General features: G+C 41.7%; 1 protein-coding gene across 7 annotated transcripts in view; it reads right to left on the minus strand.

The window, feature by feature from the left end:
• PEAK1 (pseudopodium enriched atypical kinase 1) overlaps positions 1–26,110 on the minus strand; it is a 75,622-nt gene that overhangs the window by 15,821 nt on the left and 33,691 nt on the right. For 5 of the 7 annotated variants that reach the window (XM_083398932.1, XM_083398929.1, XM_083398931.1 and 2 more), the window contains exons 2-3: positions 12,936–16,157; positions 481–677 (exon numbers count right to left, since the gene is read on the minus strand). In XM_083398932.1, the coding sequence (XP_083255058.1) occupies positions 481–677; positions 12,936–16,048 (3,310 nt within the window). In that variant the 5' untranslated portion in view covers positions 16,049–16,157. Of the gene's footprint in view, positions 1–480; positions 678–2,193; positions 2,527–11,724; positions 12,123–12,935; positions 16,158–26,110 lie in introns of those variants that run through there. The other 2 variants (XM_083398935.1, XM_083398934.1) reach the window with 2 other exon arrangements.

Here is a 26,110-nt window from a genome sequence, read left to right on the forward strand (position 1 = left end):
ATACAAGGCAAATGTTATCTTCAGTTAGAACTATGTTCAGTTGAACATTTGAAGTCCCATAGCATTGTAGCATTGACTTCCTTAAACCTTTCACATCTCCTTCTACATATACTCATTTAGCACCTATCAAACATGTTCTTAAAGTCATCTACATTTTTATGGTATAAGTATTGATGAGGTCATTGCACATGGGGTGCTGGAGTTTTCATTAAAATGGATTTCAAATAAAATTTAACTCAAAGAGTACATAGAACATTTAAAAATTAAATCTTTACTTCAAAAGTTTGGGAGGCACAAAAAGTTAAGCAACAATATTTATTTTTATGAGTTCTGAACACATATAAAGGTCTGTTTGTTCCCATAAGAACATTAAACCAATGCATATTCTCATAACCAGTTTTTCAAGTGAACGTGAAAAACTCAAACAACACATAAAGAAATAAGAAACAATATATTTCTGTGCTGATGCAAGGTGCTTACCCAAGTTACTATATGTAGCGCTGCAGGCACTCACATCAGAAGAATCTGACATTTCCTCCCTTTCCTCTTGTCCTTGTGGTATTTCGGGAGGGGACAGTGGAACAAGGGACGCATTACTGCCACTTTCCTGCTTTTCAATTGCAGATCTTGGAATCCGAGGGGAACCATTTTCCAGAGTTTGTTCATCAGGCACTTGACTAAAACAAAAGCAAAAGTTCCAAATGGACACCAGCAATATAAATTCTTTAGAGGATTGCAGTCTCAGTTTTACTGAACTGACTCATGGTGCAGCAAAAAGCTGTTGTTTTAATTTTTTCAGAGTTTCTAGCTTAAAAGCTCCTGAATATTCAAAGATGTATCCATGTTCACTACCACATTAATGGTAGATAGTATTTAAAAGTATACAGTGGTACCTCGGGATGCGAACGGGATCCGTTCCGGAGTCCCGTTCGCATCCTGAAGCGAACACAACCCACACCTGCGCGTGTCGCCACTTCCGCGGATGATGTCATTTTGACCGTCTGCACATGCACGCGTGGCGAAAGCCGGAAGTAACACGCTCCATTACTTCTGGATCGCCGCAGAGCGCAACCCGAAAATACTTAACTTGAAGCACATTTATCCCGAGGTATGACTGTATATTGCTACCATTAACCAGTTTTTTTTTTTTAAAAAAAGGTTAGGCCCAGTATTTAACACTGGAGAGGTAAGCATTCAAAACTCCATAAAATGCATCCTATCACTCAAGGAGAAAAGATAAAGCAGTTTCAGATCTCAGTCAAGAAAACTGAACACACTAGCTCATTGTCACTTAGCATATCTGTAGTATTCAGCACAATGTATTAAACTAAACTAATCATGCAAAACAATAACATCATTTATTCCAATCAGAGAAAGGCTGCAATCTTATTTAAAAATCTATATATACCAATGGTTCTAAATTATTGTCCAAAACAGTGCAAAACAGGACATGGAAGTATACAGGGTTTATCTATGTGAAGGAATGATTTCCATATGCCTGGAAGGCAAGGTTTTATCATTAGAGAGTTGTCAATGTCAACATAAAATTGCAGCCTAAAAGTGGTTGATCGAAGTACAAAATGCAGCTCACAAGCAATCAACAAATTAGGGCAACCAATGTTTACATATTACTGAAACCACCTGTACATGCTGGCATAAATCATCCACAAAAGTTAGCAAACCTAGACAGAAAAGTGTTCCCCAAAAACTTGTCATGTTACTGAGCCTTTCATTACTGATGTCTGTTTTATCAACATGTGAAAACCAGTGTAAACCACAACATATTAAGTGTAAAACAGTGCATACAGCAAAGGGTTAGTCTATGTAATTTTCCACATATTAGGACACATTCAAAAATCAAATCTGAGAAGTTGTAAATTCACTTTGGGAACAGAGGCATGGAGGAGACAGTGTTTATCAAACCTTATAACACCCCCCTTTTACTCACCAATAGATAGAGCTAGTCTTTCAAAACAGCCTTCCTCTGATAGCTGTGCTATTTTGAAACAAGGGTTCCTGTTACAGGATAGTGTCTCTAAAAACATTTTATTGATTGGTGAAGTACAGAACAGGCTCCTTTCTAGCCCCCCAGATATGTGAACATTTTCTACATATACTTTTGAGAAACATGCTGCCAAAGTAAATCAACAACTAGTAAGGAAGAAAATTAAAAAAGAAAGAAGAGGAACTCACCCACTATATTCACTCACACAGTTCCCCATTAAAGGCAATTCTCTCAGAGCCTTCTTGAGCCTTTGAATCATGTCTCGAAACTCTGGTGAAGCATTTATTCCACTGGGGTCGGGTGAGCTACAAGTTGTGCAAAGCTGTGAGCAACCAGGACTGAACTCTGCATAGGAATGATCTCACCTAGTGCACCTTGATGTTTACCTCCAGGGGATGGTCTGGGGAATGTGCCAGAACACCTCAGGAAAACCAGCAGAAGCCAAGCCAAAGCCGTGCCCTCTTAACCCTCTCCAGACTACAGCACACAGCTGACATTGTTTCAGAATGGTTTCTTTGGCCAAGTCACTTAAGAAGCTGACAAAGTCCAAAGAGCAGTTGCTATCTCCTTGGCAAAAAGAATACATAGGAATCTGCTTTAAAAACATGGTCACAGAAACAGGGACACACATCGATTTTAGAACTGCAATCATGCGGCAACAGTCTTATTTATTTATTTTTATTAAGGATTTTCTTGTTTTACAGAAGTGTAATGCCTCGTTGTTGTCCCCCCCTCCCCCGTGTAACATTTTTACAAATCCAACTCATTTGTTGAGGCATTAGGGGGAGAAGAAAAAAAAGAAAGAAAAGAAAAAAGAAAGGGGGGGTGGAGAGAGGGAAGATGGATGGGGGTGGGGTCGGGTGGCGGTGTTTCTATTATGTTTAATGCATGTAGAGTTTGGTGTCAGCATTGCTTCTGTTGTTCACTTGTGTTCCTTTGGTGGTGAGAGAGGTTGGGGTTGGCCTAGGGTGTGATTGTTTGCTTGTGATTGGCTGTGGTGATCTTTGTTTTCGTGTGTGAGTGAGGCGGGTGTGTGTTTTGGATCAGGTTAGCCATATTGATTTGTATGCTGTTGGTGGATTATTGTCATTGTCCTGTTGGGCTGTGTATGTGATAAAGGGGAGCCATACCGGGGTGAAGGCGTCTTCTTCTGTTTGTCCCCGTGTCAGTTTCAGTTTAGGAAACGTCTTCCATTCCCTGGTCAAAGTTGTAAAAAAAGGGAGGGGTTCTGGGAGAGCCTCTGTGGGTAACGTACAGAATGTGAGATTTTCAGTTCACCACTCAGCTATATACACTATACCATGGGTAGGCAAACTAAGGCCCGGGGGCCGGATGCGGCCCAATCGCTTTCTAAATCCAGCCTGTGGGCGGCCTGGGAATCAGCGTGTTTTTACATGGGTAGAATGTGTGCTTTTATTTAAAATGCATCTCTGGGTTATTTGTGGGGCATAGGAATTCATTTATTTATTTTTTCAAAATATAGTCCGGCCCCCCACAAGGTCTGAGGGACAGTGGACCGGCCCCCTGCTGAAAAGGTTTGCTGACCCCTGGACTATACCCTTCATATCTCAAACTAGTGTACCTAGTCCAACCAACCCCCTGGCATGCCTGTTATGAGCATGTGTGTGGCTGAGGGAGAGAGAAATTATGGTTCAAGCCCCACATTGGGCAAAAAATGCCTGCATTGCAGGGGGTTGGAACAAATGATCCTGGTGGTCCTTTCCAACTCCAATTCTATGCATATTACCTTGAGCTCCTAAGATAAAAGTTAGCATAAAGATGCAGCAAACAAACAATAGTTATTTAATTTAATACCTCTATACTACAAATCCTGATCGAATCTGGACTGGTCTCCCTGCAAGGGAAAATACGAGCATCCCAACACCCACTGAAGTAAAGGAATATCAATCCCAAAATAGGAACGCAGGAAGCTGCTTTAGCTTAGGGGGGTGGGGCTAGCCAGGTTTCTTTGCCCCAGGTAAAGCCTCCAGAGGGGTGCCAGCCTGTGTGTGTGTGTACACACACACACACACACACACACACACACACGTGTGTGTATATATATATATATATGTGTGTGTGTGTGTGTGTGTATGTGTGTGTGTATATATATATATATCTTAAATCCACCTAGAGATGCCAGAAATTGAACCTAAGCTCTTTGCATGCAAAGCTGGGAAGTGGGAAGCAGCAGGGACTGAAGAAGGAATGAAGAGCCTCCTCTTTCTTTCAAAACCAAAAAAACCCCACAAGTCTTTATTATTTTCCAGCAACTCAGGACCAACAGTCCAGAACAACAAAGTTTTAGGGCCTCTCATTTATATTCTCTTTCAAACTATAAGAAATGTCAATCTGACATGCAAACTTCTCTCACTAGAAGTAGCAAAGACCTGTATCTACTAAACCTAAACTCAACATAAGACAATGACAATTTCTGATTCAGGCACAAGAATGAAGCAAAGAGGCTAGAGTTCCAAACCGAGGAATGAAGTTTTACAGGTGATATTAATTTTACTGAAAGCTTTAATCTCTTAGCAATTAAATGAGAGAAGTACGACAACATTTTGACTTAGAATCATAGAACTGTAGAGTTGAAAGGGACTACAAAAGTAATCTAGTCCAACCCCCTGCAATGCAAGAATCTTTTGCCCAACACTGAGCTTGAACCTACAACCCTGAGATAAACAGTCTCATTATCTACTGACTGAGCTATCCCTTCTGGTAGCATCACATTTATCTTCCCTCACCCCCCTGCTTCTTCATCAAGTTTCTTGCAGGTGACAAATAGGTCTGTGGATAGACTCCTCCAATGAAGTCTAACCTTAAAAAATCTGATCCAGCCAAAATATACAAGAAACTGGATAAAACCTGAGAAACAGCCCAACCTCAAAGTTCCACTGCCTCCACAAATATGCAGCACGATGCATATCCCCTTTATATATAATGCATATCCCCTTTTATATAATCCACCATTGCAATGATGGGCAATATCTTCAATTTATTGCTGGCCAAAGTGTCTTATGGCCATATGAAAAAATACCGAATGCTATGAATCGCTCAAAGTCCATCTTGACAAAGGCATATTCTTTGCCCAACATTGATGTAAATCTTAAAGTTACTATCATAAACCCTAAGCCTTGGATCAAGTGGTAAGAGCAAGCGTTTTACAGTGAATAAGGTATTGGTTGTGGACTCAATACTTGGATTCAAACTTTTGTTCATCATGAGCTTATTGAACAGTCTTGGGAAAATAACTCTCTGTTAATGTAACTATCTCACAGGGTTCCTGTTAGGACAAAAAGGAATAACATCATGCACCCCTCCATTATCTCTATAGAAAAAAGGAGAGATACATTTATATTATAATATTGTTCTTGATGTTTGTTGGCTATTCCTCCTGAAACCACGTATGCAAGAGAAGCACTGATTGACTGAGAGGAGGGAGAGGTAGTTCTGTTAGTGGAATAGATGACCTTTGATCTCAGACAGACCTCAAATGCTCAGTCTTCCTAGAAACAGTAGTAAAGAAAAGGTTCTTGGTACAGAACTAAGATTATTGTGTCATCAGCAACCGACAGACTTCTCTCTTCATTTGCATGTTTGAAAGTGACAAGACAAGGCTTCAATGAAGACTTCAGAATGTGCAATGGCAAAACTTCTGCCTGCCAGATTCCTAAATACATAAAGTAGCTGCAGGGGTGACAGCAGAAAAAAAGCAGATGCCAAGGAAGAGGTGGGGCGAGGACCTTTGCTTTATTGCATTTGTTGCCAAACTTGCTACCCCAACTGAAGAGCTAGCTGGAGGGAAGGGCACTTGCTCGGCACCCTGCACATGTTTGCTACCCTTGCTCCTTCTTAGGCAGTTTTCCAGTCATCTGTGCTCTCTCCCTCCCCACATCCTACAAGATCATGAGATCTATTGAGAGTTTGGGCAGGCATCTCCATTGCCAAGTCCTGCAGGAGCAATCCGCCCAATACCAGGGAAGTGCATGTCACATCATACGGCCCCAAAGATTGTATGCGATGGGCCCAATCACTGAACCAGTGAACCAGTTACCATTTTCCTTCCTACATTCCACCTCAAACCAGCTGACGGTGGCTTGATAAACCACAACCAATGTTCTATCCTGATCCAGAGTGATTTCCCCCAAATCTGCTACAATGTACAAAGGTTTTGTGACAATTGTCACAGGTTTCTAAGCAGACTAAGCAAAAGGATTTCCAGAAGGTAGAAAGTTTTAAAAGGTCTTTTAGAGTCTCAGTTCTGCATCACTCCAGCCACCCCTGGTCCCAAGTCAAGGACTCTCTTACTATCTGACTGCTAAATTGTAATATTTCTAGTTCTTGTGCTAATTAAGCCATATGGGTTACATAGGCACAGATTTTGCTTAAAACAGGATCCTAAATCACAGTCTAAAACAGAACATGAACACCATCTAAATCTGCATTTTGTTTCTACAAAATGTAAACATGATTAAAAGGGCACTTTGGGGTCTGTGTGTGGATTCTGAGTTCATGGACAAGAGAGATGCAGGGAATTTCTCTTGCAGTTGCTAAGAGGAGGGTAGTTACAAAAACCCTTGAGAAGGAAATAATACATGGAAACTGTCTACTCTGCTCTTTAAAAATCCCATCTCAGCAGAAATTAGCATCTTTCCAAACCTTCAATTAACAGTTGAATAGTCTCCAACTACAGATGGTGACAGCAGTCATGAAATTAAAAGACGCCTGCTTCTGGGGAGAAAAGCAATGACAAACCTAGCAATGACAAACCTAGACAGCATCTTAAAAAGCAGACATCGCCTTGCCAACAAAGGTCCGTATAGTAAAAGCTATGTTTTCCCAGTAGTGATGTATGGAAGTGAGAGCTGGACCATAAAGAAGGCTGATCGCTGAAGAATTGATGCTTTTGAATTCTGGTGCTGGAGGAGACTCTTGAGAGTCCCATGGACTACAAGAAGATCAAACCTCTCCATTATGAAGGAAATCAGCCCTGAGTGCTCACTGGAAGGACAGATCCTGAAGCTGAGGTTCCAATACTTTGGCCACTTCATGAGAAGAGAAGACTCCCTGGAAGAGACCCTGATGTTGGGAAAGATGAAGGGCACAAGGAGAAGGGGACGACAGAGGAGGAGATGGCTGGACAGTGTTCTCGAAGCTTCGAACATGAGTTTGACCAAACTGCAGAAGGCAGTGGAAGACAGAAGTGCCTGGCATGCTCTGGTCCATGGGGTCATGAAGAGTCAGACACGATTAAACGACTAAACAACAACAGTCTCCAACAGCTTTTGTTGACATCATGTCAGTTGGGGCGCCTTTTCACTTTGGCCCAATTGTCTGAAATCAAAGGAGATCCACAGCAAACATGGTTGTTGACTGAGGCTTTCTCAAGAATGGAGTCCCAATAAAATCCAGCATCCTGCCTCCCCTTTCCTGGCAAAGTATTCCGTCTACTTAGTACTCTGTCTAAGACCAAAGCAGGCATTTAAAGATGTCTGTGGGTTCACATCACACCCTTCAACTTCATCAGAGGTTTTAAAGGGAATGCTAGCCCCCAACTGTCCCTCCATATCTCCATTTAAGTCCCCCAGGGCTCCAGAGAGCCCAGGGGAATGACTTTCTGTGCTCGCTACCAGAAACAGAAGCCCAATTTGATATGCTACCTAATGAATTGCCAGTTATTTCTAAAACAGTAAACTGGGAGGGGTGGCTAACACTCCAGAGGACAGGATCACACTTCAAAACGACCTTGACAGATTAGAGAACTGGGCCAAAACAAACAAGATGAACTTTAACAGGGAGAAATGTAAAGTATTGCACTTGGGCAAAAAAAATGAGAGGCACAAATACAAGATGGGTGACACCTGGCTTGAGAGCAGTACATGTGAAAAGGATCTAGGAGTCTTGGTTGACCACAAACTTGACATGAGCCAACAGTGTGACGCGGCAGCTAAAAAAGCCAATGCAATTCTGGGCTGCATCAATAGGAGTATAGCATCTAGATCAAGGGAAGTAATAGTGCCACTGTATTCTGCTCTGGTCAGACCTCACCTGGAGTACTGTGTCCAGTTCTGGGCACCACAGTTCAAGAAGGACACTGACAAACTGGAACGTGTCCAGAGGAGGGCAACCAAAATGGTCAAAGGCCTGGAAACGATGCCTTATGAGGAACGGCTAAGGGACCTGGGCATGTTTAGCCTGGAGAAGAGGAGGTTAAGGGGTGATATGATAGCCATGTTCAAATATATAAAAGGATGTCACATAGAGGAGGGAGAAAGGTTGTTTTCTGCTGCTCCAGAGAAGCGTACACGGAGCAATGGATCCAAACTACAAGAAAGAAGATTCCACCTAAACATTAGGAAGAACTTCCTGACAGTAAGAGCTGTTTGACAGTGGAATTTGCTGCCAAGGAGTGTGGTGGAGTCTCCTTCTTTGGAGGTCTTTAAGCAGAGGCTTGACAACCATATGTCAGGAGTGCTCTGATGGTGTTTCCTGCTTGGCAGGGGGTTGGACTCGATGGCCCTTGTGGTCTCTTCCAACTCTATGATTCTATGATTCAGTGACTTATTCACACAATCTTGCTCTAACCGACCTGTCTGAGATTATAAATGACTGAAGATTTACCTATGAAGCTGGAGGAACAATCAGAAACGGATAGGAGGCAAAGATTTTGGTCTACGAGGCCTACCGGAGAATCAGGAAGAGGGGGACATGGTTCAATTCATTATTGACTGGCTATTCTCCCTGAATTTTAACATACCAATGTCCTCCAATGACACAGAGAGAGGACATGGGGGAGGGAGAAGCAGAACTATGCTAATTTGCTTTGAACACTATAGGCTCAAAGGCTCAATTTTCAGAGCACTACAGAATGTTAGAAACCTAAAATATGGTATAGCTACCACTGAAATATTCCAGGATATCAGCCTGGCCACAGCTCTCCACCCTTACACATCAGCACTAAAAGAAGTGGGCAAAGTATATCGACGGGGCTTCCTTTTAAAGTTGATAGTCCAGCACAAAGGCAAAACATGGCTTGTGGGTGATAACCAGCAGCCTGACAACATGCTGAAAGAGCTCCAGTCCCAAGCAGCAGATGGCACTCCCCCCCAGCACCTCTCCTCAGCTCAAGTCTGCAAGAGCACCGTCTCAGGTTGGACAATCAAGAAATGCAGAAAGAAGGAAGGCAACTCCAAGGACAAAGTAAGAAATTTGTTTTGTTTTATTTCCTTATGTGTGGAAAGGATCTGGACTCTGCTCTAACAAGTGCAACAGTAAATGGTAAGAGCCCTTGTCCCAGGCTGGGAAGAGAAGATGTGAAGATTAGCAAGAAGCCCCTGCCTGTTCCGCTAATTGATCCTCGGTATCAAGGGAGGGATCACCACCACTCCTATGTTCCTGATGGCATGCAGGAAAGCCACCTGAAGATTTGTGTACATAGCTTTCAGTTTATGTCGTTTGATTTTCAAGTTAAAAGTGATGTATATGATATTTACCTCTTGTTTTTATTCCTTTTTTATGTGGTAGACCAGTATTGTTTGTTATTGGTTCTGCTTTGTTTACTCAGGGATGTAATGCTATGAAAACTCAATAAAAACTGACATGATTGCCTCAAAGCTAATCCAAGTACAGTCGTACCTTGGTTTTGGAACAGCTTAGTTCCCAAACGTTTTGGCTCCCGAATGCCGCAAACCCGGAAATGACTGTTCTGGTTTGCAGCCAGGAAATGACTGTTCTGGTTTGCAGCCAATCAAAGCTGTGCTTTGGTTTCCGAACATTTTGGAAATCAAACAGACTTCCCAAATGGTTTCTGCTTGACTTCCAAGGTACGACTGTAAGACAGAATTGTGAAGGCTGCAAATGTTAAAGATTTGCAGTTTACATTTCACACAATTTTTTCCCCTTCCCCTAAAGTAGCAATGAATGGGAAAAAAAATCTGATAACTCAAAGTATAACAAATATAGCATACACAGGTTACAAAACTATATGGCAAGAATATACACCCCATAAATATAAGTACAGTATCATGAGGTTATTCAGTTCTGATTCTATTTGCACAGATAATAATTTCTAGAAATAAGTTACTTCAAACACTAAGGGTGCAATACTATATACATTTACTCTACTGGGTTCATCCAACTTAGGATGGAAAATGCTCAAGCATATCTCAGTGTTTGTAATAAATCAGAGGTACTGATATTTTAAGGTTAAAAATCAGTTTTAAGGTTAAAAACCAGTTTCTGTGATGTCTTATTTCAGTAAAACATGGTAATTTAAATTACCATTTCCAGCGGGGTAGTTATGTTAGTGTGTTGCAGCAAAACATAACAAAGAGTATTGTGACATTATAATGACTAACAAATTTACTATGCCACAAGCTTTTGGGGACCAGAGCCTGTTGGGAGTGTTGTGGGTATCAAGGAGTTAACACTGTGTGAAGTGGAAATGCTGACTGGCGGTATGAGTCAGCATCATGAGTGGTGGGGCATTGCCTAACTGATCTATAGCCAGTTAGGATAAATACAGCGGTATCTTGGTTCCCAAACTTAATCCGTTCCGGAAGTCTGTTCAAAGCATTCTAAAACCAAGGCACGCTTTCCCATAGAAAGTAATGCAAAATGGATTGCCAGACTTTTAAAAACACACACCACTAAAACAGCAATTTAACATGAATTTCACTATTTAACAAGACCATTTCTGGGTTAGGGTTAATTTTAGGATTGGGTTGGTGTTAGGGTAAGGATTAGAATTAGGGTTAGGGTCAGTGTTGTTTTATGTTTTCTTGTGATTTTGATTCACTTGTGGTTGGTTTGCTTTTTTCAGTTTGTGGTGTGGCTGCTTTTTCATGAGTTGCAAGTTTGTTGGCTTTGTGGTTTTCTGGATAGTTTCAGTTTTAATTTTGAATGCCAGCTGGGGAGCACAAAGCCTCCACTTCCCAGCGGAGAGATCCCTGCCCCCACTCCTGCTTGCACGGGAGTAGGAGCTGGATGGGGCCAGCGGTGGAGGAAGCCACTCGGGTCCCTGGGGCGGCGCGCCCAGGGGTGTGGCGCACTGCGGGGCCTCTGGAGTCTACCTGCCTCCTCCCACTCAACCGCCCTACAGCTGGGGGGGGGAGTGGGTGGACCACTTGGGCAGCGTGGAGCCTGTGTGCGCTCAAGCCACCGTGTCTCTCCAAGGAGAGACCCCCTGCAGGCCCCGCGGTGAGTGCCGCTTGGCATTTTGTCACCCCCCTCAGTGGTGACACCCAGGGCAGCCTGCACCTACCGCATCCCCTTCCTCTGCCCCCTCCGCTTCCCAGCTGAGAGATCTCCGCCCCTGCTCCTGCTTGCACGGGAGTAGGAGTTGGATTGGGGCTGCTAAGCTGGCGAGGTGCAGGCTCCATCACTTTTCCATCACTGGCTGCGTTCACCTCAATAGAGAAGTTTAAAGGAGCATCGTGTGGCAATGTGGAGACAGCCTGACAACTGCCTCAGCAGAAGTTATGGGGCTCTCAGATGCAGCTGCTAGGCTACCTCCACCTTCGCCACCCCTTCAGGTGGTGCATGGGCTCTGATGCTGAGGTGGGGGCTCCTTTAAACTTCTCCCCTCAAGGGAGAAGTTTAAGGGAGCCCCCAGTCGAGAACCCCTCATTGGAAAGTGTGACGGAGCCTGCACCTCCCCATCTGAGCAGTCCGATCCAGCTTCTACAGGATCTCTCAGCTGGGAAATGGAGGCTTTGTGCTCCCCAGCTGAGCTACCCCATCCAGCTCCTACTCCCATGCAAGCAGGAGTGGGGGCACTCAAAACGGAAGTGTGGCACTGAAAAAGAAAGTGTAACACTCAAAACGGAACAGTTTGGATTCCGAAAAAAGTTTGCAAACCGGAACACCTACTTCCGGGTTTGCAGCATTCAATTTCCAGGTTGTTCATGAACTAAGCTGTTCGAAAAGCGAGGTACCACTGTAGGTATGGCTGACTCCCCCTGCTGGCTTCTCCCGTGTATGTGATCCCTCCTGTGTATGATGCTTCCTGGATGTAAGAAGATTGCTTTATGATGATGCAAGACTGCAACTTGAAGAAAGTCTACTTGAAATACAGCTTGACTCCTGAGTGCTTCATGGGGTACTTTCTGTCAGTCTGAATAGTAATAATAATTTAACAATAATTTTAGGCCACTCTGGGTGGCTTCCGGTACATATAAAAACATAATAAAATGTGAGACATTAAAAACTACCAGGGACAGGGCTGCCTTCCAATGTCTTCGCAACAGAGCCCACTTCATCAGATGCAAAGCCTCTTTATACATTTGATGAAGTGAACACTAATCATGGAAGCTTATAACATAATAAATTAGTCTGCAAGGTGCCAAAACTCATGGTTCCCGCCCCTCCCCAGCAAGTTAGGCCACGGTTCTGCTCCCTGTGTACAGACAAGAAAGAGGCTCTATATACTGATGCATATACCCCTGCCATTTAATCCATCATCATCATCATCATCATCATCATCATCTTGCTGCGAAAATTAACTGACACACTCCTCTCCATCCTCCTACCCATGTTGGGCCACCACTCCTAGCTCTCTTATGAGCACCGTGTGTGCTGGGGTGCTTCTCATAAATAGCTCCACATGCTGCACTGCACCTGATGTGAGCCTGGCATGAAAGGGGAGGGTTAGGGTTCAGTTCCATGTGGAGTCTCTCTGCACTTTATTCTCCATACACAAATGGAGTTTTAGGCAGTTCCACCAAATCTACTGAACACTGGTGTGAAGGAACACAGTGTTAATAAATAGATTCCCAAAAACTTTGTGGTGTTACCATTAATGGAAATGGCTGTCTAATGAATTGTAAACATTATGTGTACATTTATTTAGCAGCCTTTAAATTTCTCACTTTTGGAAATATATAGCAAGGTGCATAAATTGTCAAGTGAAACCTTTATCTATTTTTACCTGAGAATTTCCTTTGGAATATTAGGTGGTGAAGAATGGCTCTTTTCTTCCAGTACCTCTGAAGACTTCTCCCTCTCGTCTCTTTCGGATACCACAACTTCAACTGCTGGCTCTACTTCAGTCTTGTTTCGATCAGATTTTGCCTCCATCTTTGCTTGTTCACATTTAAACATAAACACAATTGAGGGTTTCTCACTTGAATCTGATTTTGACTCACTGAACCAATTATGCCGTTGAACAGGAGGAGGTGGAAGCATATGAATGACAGTTCCATCAAGACCCACCAGTTTCCCCTTTTCTCTTTCTCTCTCTTCCTCATCATCAGTCTTTCTGCGACGAAAGAAGCTCTTAAATGATATCCAACGCTTGGGCTTTGCATCAACAGCTCGCCTACCTTCGGAATGCAATACTGATTCAGCCTCTGTTGATCTTATGGGGCTCGTGGGTTTGGTCCAATTGCTGAAATGTCTTTGCAACACTTTGCTGGCATGATATGGTGAAGACGTGGAACGAGGAGGAGGAAATGGGGGAGTCTGTTCAGTTTTGGGATTTGTGGTATTCTGGGAGGCAGCCACTGGCTTTGAGGAATAGGCAACTAGTGACTTGGACAGGGTATCCTTAGGCACCATTTCTGTGGAATTTCCTGCCTCACTCTCAGGACTCGACTGTGTGGTAAAGAGAGATTTGGGCCGCACTGGGACACTTTCACCTGTGCCTGCATCAGGAGGCAGAGAATACAATTCTTCCGCACTGCAGGACTTGGGTCCAGTCTGAGCTACTTCTGGGGGAGACTGTGGAGGCTGGATAGAAGCCACAATTTGTGATAGTACTGTACAGGCATTTTCCCTACTTCCACTACATATCTCCTGTGTCTCTTCTGTTTTGGCCACAGGATCATGAAGAGTTCTTGGTATTTTTGTTGGGGAGCTGTGATCAGAGCTTTTGGATGAAGTCAGACCTTTGCCAAGACAGCTGTTGAACTCCTGAACCTTCTGAGCCACAGAGCCCAGTCTTCTCTCAGAGCTATTAGTTAACCCTTTAGCCTGGGAGAGTTCAGTAGATTTGCTAGTTATGTTTTTCAGAGCGGCATTTTCTGTTTCTATTTCTTCATATGTGTGGCTGATGACACTTGTGGTTTTATCTTTTACAGAGAGCTCTCCACTAGTCCCTAGAAAACTTTTATAGATTGCTAAATTGTCATATGCATTGGGATTGATTACAATAGGAACTTTGATTGCATTCTTACAACTTCTAGCATACGTTGGCTCATCATGAATAATGATTGGGAAGGGTGGCATGCCAGCATTATTGTAACTATTGAATTTTATTTCAGACAGGTTAGGAGATTTAACAGGGATTGTTTTTGTAGAAATATTGGTTGATGTAGGTGAAGCAGGAGCAGATTTGTGAATGTTCTTCCTTAAAGGTACAGAAGGTCCTGGTGTGTTGGGAATTAGTTCCACTTTAGGAATCTTTTGCCGTGGGCTTGTACTGGAAGTCCAAACTTCCTGGTATCTGACTGCACTAGATTTTTTAAGATTGGTGTTCACTTGCCCAGATGATACAGAATGAGGCGCAACCTTTGTACTTAGAGTATCGTGTGAATTTGGGTTAGATAGGGTACTTTTTGAATCACAGCTTCTCGTTCGATTCTCTATACATTCATGGGTCATGGCTGCTGATACATCCACAATAGTGTATGGCTTGCATATGGGTTGTTCCATGTTTACTACCCTATAAGGTTTTGCTTGTTCTTCAACGGGGAGTAAACTTGCAGCTGATGCTTGACTTGGCATAGCTGAAGGACTACAGCATTCTTGCTTATCACTTTGAACAGCAATCTTGCCATCCTTTTCTTCCAACCTAAGGGCAAGCACAGCCTTATGAGTCTCCAAAGTTTTGGTAGCAATTTGAGGGTTTTTAGTTACAACTGTCAATTGCTGATCATCACAAAAGCTTTTATATTCTTCCTCAATTAATTTGATATCTTTAGGAGTGCTAGGAGATAATCCACCATTGCAGAGCTTTTGAGAAGAACTGCTTGCTGTCCCAGAGCGAGACTCTTCAGTCAAAGAAGAGTCAGGAGACATGGAATCAGATGACACCATGCTTTGCATGCTTGCTTGCCCATAAAGAATCACAGTGTCATCTCCATAACCATTCAAAATTTCATCATAGCTATCATCATAGTCCACAGCACAAATCCTCTGGAGAGACTTGTTCCTTAAAGGCACTGTGTTCCATTTTTTGTCAACACAAAATCGGACAGGTGATAGCGTATTAGCCCTAAAGTTAGCAAAGCGTGGCTGTCCCCTCATGCGAATTTCCATTGCCAGCAGCTCTTCATCACTTTCATCCCAGCTCTCATGGTCTTCATGTATATTGCCAAAAAGCAGATCATCCTCACTCTCATCCTCACTGGAGAATTCTGGGTAACAGAAACGACCACCTTCATTACTTATTACATCAGTGCTTCCACTCAGAACAACATGTTTATTTTGCGAATCCTTCATGGCACCCAACATGCAACTTGGAGGGACCTTTCTTTCTAATGACTTCTTATAACAATTGTTTATTCTTCCCAAGAATGCTTCCCTTGAATTAATTTCATTTCCTGTTAGAGAAGACGACGTGTCCAAGCCTGCAATTTCCTTCAACATTTCTGTCAGTCCATTATTGTTGCTTGGAGCTTTACCTACACCATCACTATTCCCATAAGGCCTATGAACATGACCATAACCTTCAATTTCTTCTTCATTATTATTATTGTTATGTGAGGTTTTTTTCAAGACAGTCCTATTTTGGTTCCAGCCTGCAATTGGCTTGTTCTCGCAAAGATCTTGTGGGCTGACCTCGCCACATATACCCTGTCCATCTACTGTCATCATGGTGGGTTTCACAGCTATAGTGGGTTTTTTTGCCACAGGAGGTCGAAAATTTCCTGTATTTTTAGTACGTTGGTTGTTGCTGTGACTTGCATTGATTTTCAGATTTGTAGAGACGGGAGGTTTTTCAGAAGCTGGAGGCAGTTGGTGCAAGTTTTTTGGCTTGAAGCAGTTTTTACATTCACCAGGTTTCCAGACATGTTCAGTGAATGCATTGCAAGCAGACATTTTCCCAGGGCTAAGCACCTGACTCTCAGAAGTTGTTCAATGCATGGTAAGATCCTTTATTTGTTATCTTGCTTGTTCATCTTGTCTGTGTAATCAAATCCTGGTCATCCTAAAAAAGAAGAAAAAATGGTCATAAATGATCAATGAGAAGTTAGTTCCTACTCAAGAGGTTATGTCTCCCAACCTGTAGAAGGAACTTCAGAAGTTCTATTTACTCTTCCATCTTTCACCCAAACTTACTTCAGAGGGGTATTGTGAGATGAAACAGGTATACAGAGAACCCAGAGAAAGGGCAGGATAAAAAAATGTGTTTTAATATAGGAACAAACCAACACTTTATCAGCCTTCCTTAACCTGACATGACCATGGAATACATAATCCCAGCAAGAAGTACGATTTGATAAACTAACACTAGTTAGTTAGTTAGTTAGCCTATAGTGCAGATGGTACTTTAAAGTAGTCACTACTTTAAAGTAGTTACTGTACCACTTTAAACAGTTATGGCTTTCCACAAAGAATCCGGTGAGCTCCGGTTTGTTAAGGCTTCTCAGAGTTTTTAGGAAACATCTACTCCCCATGTAGTACCAGTGATTTTCAACCAAATCATTGTCTTCTCTCATTTTGCTTCTGATCACATGATTAAAAGTGCTGAAACCGCATAAGAAGCTGTTTATACAAATATATATTGGATGGAGCAGCCTACAAGCAAGTTGTCTTTTAAGCAGCTGCTCACAAAGCAAGCTGCCTTAGAGAATAGTCAATCTGAAAATTAACTGCAATTTGTTTTTGTAATGACTAACCTCAAAGGAAAAAACCAAACATCAACTTATTTACGTCTAGAATTGTGTGGAAAAATAGAAATCTGTTTGACTGATTTGAATGAATATCACTTGAGCAGAGAAACTTTATTTATTTAGTGAAAAAACTATTCTGATGTTGATTTAGTGGCTGTCTCCTTGTGTGTGGATGTTATGGAATGCACACAAATTTACTGTAAATTGACAACTACATTACTAAATTGGATTTCACAAAATACAATACTGTTCAGAATATAATGGCAGTTGGCCTTTATCACACTGTGGTATGCAGCAAGTACAGGTAATGAAATCAGGTACTTATCTGTCACTCTGCATAAATACTAGATTGCTTTATAGTAAGTGATACTGTTAATTTTTATACTTAATAGGTAACCACTCCTACCAAACACCAGATGGAGCTGCAGTATAACACAAGATGAATGTGGTGGTTCCCTCACTGCAAGAAGTGATGCTACAGAGAACCAGGCAGAGGGCCTTCCTGGCAGTGGCACCCTCCCTGTGGAACGCCCTCCCATCAGATGTCAGGGAGATAAAGAACTACACAACTTTTAGAAGATATCGAAGATATCTGAAGGCAGCCCTGTATCAGGAAGCCCTTTAATGTGTAATGTTTTATTATGTTTTCACATGTGTTGGAAGCCACCCAGAGTGGCTGGGGCAACCCAGCCAGATGGGCAGAGTAATAATAATAATAATAATATTAAATAATAGTAGTAGTAGTAGTAGTAATAATAATTATAATAATAATAATATCACATGCACTATCTCATAAACAATCTTATAAGACAGTAGAACATGCATACTACTTTTAGCTGTTGCATACAAGATAATATTGCACACAATTACTGTATAAAACAATATGAATATAAGGTAGGCAAGTATGTTCTATATATTCTTGCTTCAAAAGTTTAAATTTAAGAAATTGCTTCCCAAAATATTGAAGATAATTAGGAAGATAGTTGAGAGAAATATTACTTTGGCTATCACCTGCTTTCAAGTAGCCATTGAAAAGCTTTTATCTGTTTAAAGCAGTGTCAGGAGACTAAAATGTCTTAGAAAATACACTAGCATAACCACCAAAGAATTTGAGTTCACAAGGTTTTTAAAGGACTGGTTGGCTTATATGTATGTGTTCTTTGCCTTGATAAAGCAGCCTTTGCTTCAACATCTTTAGAACCACTGTTTTCTACTAATCAGACTGTGGCAAAATGATGCCTTCCATTGGACTTCAAATTTTAAGACAGGTGCAAAAACATAAGTCTTTTATGATCACCACGTTAAAATAGACAAAATATGTGTATTATGAGCAATGGGGTGTGGAGAGAGTATAGGATTATTTTATTATTAGGCTTTCTGTCAGTATGCCTTTTACCATGTTTTTACTATGTTTTTATCATTGATGTTCTGTAATGTGTTTTTAATGTTGTACACTGCCCTGGGATCTTTTGATAAAGGGTGGTATATAAATTGAGTAAATCATAATAAATATTAATTAGTTTATTTTTGGGTTGCTGTTTTGTTAATGTTACAATTGTTTTATAGATTATAGATGCTGCATTGATTTGTTAATCATAAGACTTTTGCTTTAATTGTGATGTTTAACTTATTTTATAGTTGTTGCTTTGTTAACAGTGTTTTTATACATTGTAATTGTTTCACTGATAATTTGTTAATTACTCTATATGATTTATGTTGTATTGGTGATGTTCTATTATGTTCTGTCATGTTACTGTTATTTATTATTTGTAAATTGCTTTGGGATTCATTTGAATGAAAAGCGGCTTAGAAATATAATAAATCGGATCAAACTGCTTTCTCATGTCTAGGTGCCAAACAGTACTAAATGAATTGAGACAGACAGGAGAGAGGACTTAAAATCAGAGTCAGTTTGTGGGATGAATACTTTTCATGAACACCCTTTGTTATTCATTAGGTGCCCTAATTTCAGTAGTGCTGATAGAATATTTCAAAGTGCTTTAGTTTTATAGCATTAAAAAAGCCTATCGGTATTATAGACAACAGAAGACACTAATGAATTAAATAACCTGAAGGCTGGCAGAGACAGCAAAAGAAATCCCTTGACAGTCCCCTTTGATGACAAACTTCCCTGTTGCTCAAAAGGGTAAAACCAGTTACAAGCAAGCAAGCAAGAACACAGCAAAATAAGAAATAACCTATTTGCAAACAATATCAACATGAATGTGGTCAAACTGTAATAATGCACTGCACAAAATATAAGGATAGGTGTGTAGAGAACAAAAAATTAAAATTAACTTCTTCCTGTGATACTAAAGAACATCAAGGCAAAAGCTAGGGGGGAAATAGCTACATTATATCCAGGACACACACACACACACACACACACACACACACACACACACACACAGAGAGAGAGAGAGAGAGAGAGAGAGAGAGAGACAGACAGACAGACAGACAGACAGACAGAGGAAGCCTGAAATCTCCACTAACAATTTGTCTAATGAAAGAGATACATGCAGCCTCTTTTTTCTTCTATGTATTTCAGGCACTATTTCTTTGTTCTGGCAGGTCCTCTTCAGATGTGTGCTGTCTGAATCACAATGAAGACCTCCTACACTAATACTTTATACCAACATAATCCAGTTAAAAGGAACTTAATTGGTGTGCACTATTCCCTGCAATTTCAGCATTCTAAAAATGAATAGTCTCCATAAGTACCAGATGGTGACATGCACTAATTAATCAGGCCAGCTCAATGAATGAGCCTATTAAAATGAATGTACCTATTAGGCATGTGTTTTCAATGCTCTCTGCTGCAAAAGCCTCCCTTTAAATGAATGCCTGATTCATTTAGTGAGCAATATAGACAAGTGTGTGCTACAGTCATCTGAGTGTGCAATGGCGCCAGCCTATCAACTGCCTTTATATCATTAGATGCTTCGTGTCAAAGCATGGTTTGTGTTGTTTTTCTTCTACTGGGAATGTTGAACACTTATCGTTTCACCTGTTTGGGAGGAGTTTGCCCACTATCAGCATACTCCAGAATGTGCTGCAGGCACCACAGCTCAATCCTGACAGCTATTCATAGAACTAAGCTACCGTATTTTTTGCACCATAACACTCACTTTTTTCCTCCTAGAAAGCAAGGGGAAATGTCTGTGCGTGTTATGGAGGGAATGCCTACGGGTGGCATGCCTACGGATTTTCCTCCTCTAAAAACTATGTGCGTGTTATGGTCGGGTGCGTGTTATAGAGCGAAAAATACGCTAATCATTATTTCAAAGCAATAGGAGGCAATTGTGAAAGTTTTGCCTTTCATCAGCACTTATAAGAAAAAGAGAAACCAAACTATGTTTCACCATACTGCATTCAGGCCATTACAAAATAATCAATTAAGATTTGCCCATAGAAAAAGCAAATATTGTAAGAATGTATAAATGCCTAATTTATACTACATGCATTTCATTCTATGATCCACTTGCCTTCTATCAACAAACACTTTGGGTGTTACCTACAGAAGCTTTGTGAAAATTGTTTTCCATGCTTGCAGATGTTGTTGAAACCAAAGGGTACTTGTGTTTCCAAAAATGACCACATTCAGGAGCTCTCCAGATTGACTGAGAACAATGTGCCTTGATATGCTCAGGTGTTTTAATAAAGAATAAATGATTGCATGGGCCACAAATCACTCCAGAAAATCACTGACATGAATATAAATATAGAATATGCGATGGTGAAGGGAATATAACTCATGTTGATCCCTCTGAAGTAAGCTACTACATTTATTCCTATGCAGTGTTCCAAGTGGGGAAAATGTCTAAATGCATCTCATAGGAGCCTTCTCTTTATAAAATACATTGAATAATTTCTACATTCCTATGGCTAGAGCAGGCAGTACTTTGGGTGATATCCAACTTAACTGGTCTACTCTGAGTATGACTAATGTTAGGTATCACCCTTTGTATTTAAATGCTATTTACACACATCAGTAAGTGTCATACTAAGTTGTTATATATTGTTAACTAAACTAACATACAGTACATAAACTATTACAATTTCTTCCATTGCTTCTGTTATAAAACTGAGCTATAAATAGTTATAACTATTGCAGAGAGCAAGAAGAACCAGTGAATTACTTCTTTTTAGATTATTAATAAAGGCTAACATCAAGTGAATGGGACACGAGTGGCGCTGTGGTCTATACCACAGAGCCTAGGGCTTGCCGATCAGAAGGTAGGCAGTTCGAATCCCCACGATGGGGAGAGCTCCCGTTGCTCAATCCCAGCTCCTGCCAACCTAGCAGTTCGAAAGCACGTCAAAGTGCAAATAGATAAATAGGTACCGCTCCAGCGGGAAGGTAAACGGCGTTTCTGTGCGCTGCTCTGGTTCGCTGGAAGTGGCTTAGTCATGCTGGCTACATGACCCGGAAGCTGTATGCCGGCTCCCTCGGTCAATAAAGCGAGATGAGCGCCACAACCCCAGAGCCGTCCACGACTGGACCTAACAGTCAGGGGTCCCTTTACCTTTACGTAACATCAAGTAAAGTGGTAGGAATAGGAAAATGAAAATGGTAGAAATAAATCTCTCTTTAAAAGACAACAATGGAAAGCTAGCCAATTCAGGTAATATAATGGAGATGAGGGACACAGTCCAGTGGTAGAGAAATGCTTTGCATATATAATGTTCAGGATTCAATCCCTGGTATCTCCAGGTGCCAAGAAAATAGCTCTGCCTGAGACCATGAATAACCACAGCCAGTTGGGATAGACAAGACTGGGGGAGATGGGCCAATGATCTTACAGCGCAAGGCAGCTTCATGTTTCAAGAGGACCTCTTCTTACAGACGGGGGAAAGCCATTACAGAATGGAAGCAGAGAGAGATGAAAGGAGGATTGTTGCTTATCATTAGAGGTGTAAAGGCCCAGGGGGAAAAATTGAAAATATTCAGAGGGAAGTTTGTTCTTTCCCCCTTCAAAACCTTTGTCTTTTTCCAGGAAAAGAATATGTATTATGAAATGTGAAAGAGCAGAGAAGCTTGTTTCAGTCTACACAAACCTTAAATTTTTAGAAGTCCATGATAAATATTATGACAAATACGAAAAAGCTGAAACTGATCATGATAGTTCAGAAAAGAATGATTAAATTTCATGTAACATTCATTGTCTCTCCCCTGCCACACTTTTTCTCTGAATATTTCATGTCTGCTTGATACCGAAGGACTGAAAATTAAAGTTTTCAAAATTCATAATACCGTATTTTTCGCTCCATAAGACGCACCTAGTTTTTAGAGGAGGAAAACAAGAAAAAAATATTCTGAATCAAATGTTGTACTAAACTATTTAATAACCTACTGGTATATCATAATAATATTTCAACCATGTAAAGTGAACAGCAGTCAACAGTGGCATTAAGAACCATCACTGTCATTAACAAATGAAGAAACTTTTAGAAGACATCTGAAGGCAGCCCTGTTTAGGGAAGCTTTTAATGTTTAATAGGTTATTGTATTTTATTGTTCTGTTGGAAGCCACCCAGAGTGGCTGGGGAAACTCAGCCAGATGGGCTGGGTATAATTAATAATAATAATAATAATAATAATAATTTATCCCCTAGTAAGCGGGGCAGGCAATGGAAATATATGAGCTTCCCATGTTGAGTCCCTTAGATCTAAGGACTGTATGGTTGGCCCTACACAATTATTTTAATAAAGCCAAAAGAAGTGGGACTTTCTTCCTTTTTGTTCATTGCCGAGAGCTCTGGGGGCTTTCATATTTGGGAGGAATGAGGGAGAAATCCGATTCAATTCCCATTTAAAGTCAAACCTACCTAATTGACACCTTTGAACACAACACACAGACCAAACCACAGCCACACTTCACATTTCCCATTTCTGCAAAGGAAGGCACTACTGTCCCAGCAAGACCAGTGGCGGAGGGAAGGTCTTGCATGGTGGCACGTCGCCTGTGGGGATGTGGGACGTCGCCCACACAAGCATTGGCCCAAGGGGGTGGTGCACGCGCGCCCATCAAAATGGGGTGGCCAAGCATGGGGGAGGAGGGATTACATGGCTCCCGCTGTGCTTGCTTTACACCCATGTAAGCGGCTCTTGTCCCGCTTTGCTGCTTTAAAGTGAGCCATGGAGGAGGAAAGGGAGGGGAGCCGTGGCTCCCGTTCGTCTCTCCTCCGTGCAGCATTTGCTTCGTAAGACGCACAGACATCTCCCCTTACTTTTTAGGAGGAAAAAAAGTGTATCTTATGGAGCGAAAAATACGGTAATTTTCTTTTTTTACTATACAGTGGTACCTCTGGTTACGAACTTAATTTGTTCTGGAGGTCCATTCTTAAGCTGAAACCGTTCTTATCCTGAGGTGCGCTTTTGCTAACATGGCCTCCAGCGCGCGATTTCCATTTGCATCCTGGGGCAAAGTTCGCAACCAGGAGCAGCTACTTCCGGGTTAGCGGAGCTTGTAACCTGAAGTGTTTGTAACCAGATGCATTTGTAACCAGAGGTGCCAGTGTAATGCTGATGGTTTTGTATGTTTTTATTGCCCACTCCTCATAAACTGGCAAAGGCACATAAGTGCTAGGTTCCTTCTTCAGTTCAGAAGCTTGTAGCTCCATTTGCAATAATTCTTTTAAAAAAGGAAAAGAAAGAAATCCAATTCACAATTATTGTCTGAATAAACTGTACTTTAGAATGTATGAGCCACCTGCTGGATCGGGCCATTGACCCATCTAGTCCAGCCTTCTATTCTCACAGTGGCCAACCAGATGCCTGTGGGAAACCCTCAAACAGGACCTGAGTGCAAAGGCCTTCTCCCCCTCCTGTGGTTTCCAGCGACTGGTCTTTAGGAGGAGACTGACCATGGAGGCGGAGCAAAGCCATCATGGCTGGTAGCCATGGTATGTGGATTAGGTATACACAAGGACTAAAATGAGTTGCTAGGCAGTAAAGACATGTGTCTACATAGAAATGAGACCAGGCACTTCAAAGAGTGAAGAGTAAAAAGGCACTTCAATACAGCATGGCATATTCCCGTGCCCAGATATACAATTTCCTTACATAGCTTCCATGGAAATCCCTTGGAACATTTTTAAACATACTCCAGGGTTTGGCAGGGGGTTGGACTCGATGGCCCTTGTGGTCTCTTCCAACTCTATGATTCTATGATTCACACATATTCAGCTCCTTCAAGTGCCAGTTAAGTAACTGCATGCTGACTGGGAAGATGACAAGTTTGAAAGCTAGTCACTGCTTGTTCACTGTGTGTCAGAATACTAAAGTGTTCCCAAAAAGGGAGCAATGATAATAGTAGTGAACACCCAATTGATTCTAGATGATAAAATCATTGATACTGAACAATAGCAGAATGTGATATACCGTATTTTTCGCCCTATAGGATGCACTGGCCCATAGGATGCACCTAATTTTTTTTTGGGGGGGGGGAAATAAAGGGGAAAAAATTATCCCCCCCCCCAGCCGCGGGGGAAGCCCAAGCTTTTAAAAACGCACCTACCTAGTTTTTAGAGGAGAAAAGGATATCTGCCCAAAGCGCAGGGCGCTCTGCTTCAACGCGCCCCGCGCTCCGGGCAGCAGGCTGCTATCCACAGCCTAGGGAGCCTTGAGGGAACTCCCGCAGGGCTCCCTAGGCTGCGGATATCTGTCCGAAGCGCGGGACGCTCTACTTCAGAGCGCCCAGCGCTCCAGGCGGCAGGCTGCTATCCTCATAGGACGCACACAGATTTCCCCTTCATTTTTGGAGGGGAAAAAGTGCGTCCTATAGGGCGAAAAATATGGTATATACAAAGCCTCTTCTAAACAAAAAAGATTGCGCAATTATTCCTCATCTACTTGCAGAAAGTATCCCTGATGAGACTATCACCTGATACTGGTGGTATAATGGATGTAGCATTAGGTTTGGACGTAGGGGAACCCAAATTCAAACCCGCTTTTTGTTAAATGTACAGTGGGGCTCTTTTATAAGGGACGTTTAAGAAAGCTGCTTCTCCAAAGCAGCCTTCCCCAAGCTGTTCTACAACTCCCAGCATCACTGGCTTAGCTGGCTGAGGGTGATAGGACTTTTACAAAACATCTGCAGGGTATCAAGTCTGGGAAGGCTGCCTCCCATTGTTTATAAACAGGAAAGAAATAAAGGTATTGTCATGACCCCAAAGGCCAGCAGTGACCTGGACCCAGGCCCAGAGGCTAAGGGATCAGTGGTGCCAAGGAAGGTGGAAAAGGCCCAAGAACCACAACTGAAAGAAAAATGCCCAATACCAAGATGACAGTAACATCTGGACTGAGACACCTCAATCCAGGTCTAGCAAAAGGCTAGCATACTTACTTCCAAAAGCCTCTCACACCACAGAGCTGGTGCAGTAGTATAGGCAGAGTGCTCCCAGGATGAGCTCTTGTAGAGAAGGAGTGCTGGGAATCCGAGCCAGATGCCTGCCCCACAAGGTCTTCTGCCTTTCCAAGGAGGGGGAGGCAGGATATCAAGGCATTAAAGGCTACAGTCTGGTCTCAAGAATAGTTGGAGCAACTTGAGTGCTTGGTGATACGATGACCAGCTTACCTTGCCCTATGGTGCTCTATGAACTTCTTCTCAGAAGCAGAATGGTATATACGTACATTAGAGGAAGACAGAAACAATTACTCCTCTTCATAATAAATTCAGCTCTAGATGTTTTGCTAGTTGGCCAACTTTGCAAGACTCAAAAACCACAGAGAGGGAATGTGTCTCACTCTTAGTTATAACTTAGTTAAAACTCTTAGAAAAAACAATTGGTATTTTACTGAAAATTGCTAAACTGAAGATGGGAAGAGAGAAACTGGACTGAGTTTATTCCCTGTTCAGTAAAGCAATAACTTCCGTAATATTAGTCCTGATTTGTAGTCATAACAACATTATCAGAGAAGAGGCTGTTCCAGCAGAGTAATATATAGTATTTGTATTACAATTCACTTGTTTATTTTTGGCTTTGATAGAAAAGATTATTTTTGTTATGAATAATCACAGAATGATTTACTTTTAGATGATTCTAACTTGCTTCACTTAGTTATGGCAGCTCTGAATGATTAGAAAATCTTATTCACATGCCAGTCACACATATGTACTTGATAGTTTTGGCTGGGAGAGGGAGAAGAAAATGGAAAAGGTACTTTAATTTAAAATGCTGATTTACTATTAGAATTTCACAACAAATGTCCCGTATGAGTGCATCTATAATAACTTGTGCAGGCAAAAATTCAAAGATTCTCAAA

Source organism: Podarcis tiliguerta (assembly GCF_965153285.1).
Source record: "Podarcis tiliguerta genome assembly, chromosome: 9".
NCBI classification, from domain to species: Eukaryota; Metazoa; Chordata; class Lepidosauria; order Squamata; family Lacertidae; genus Podarcis; species Podarcis tiliguerta.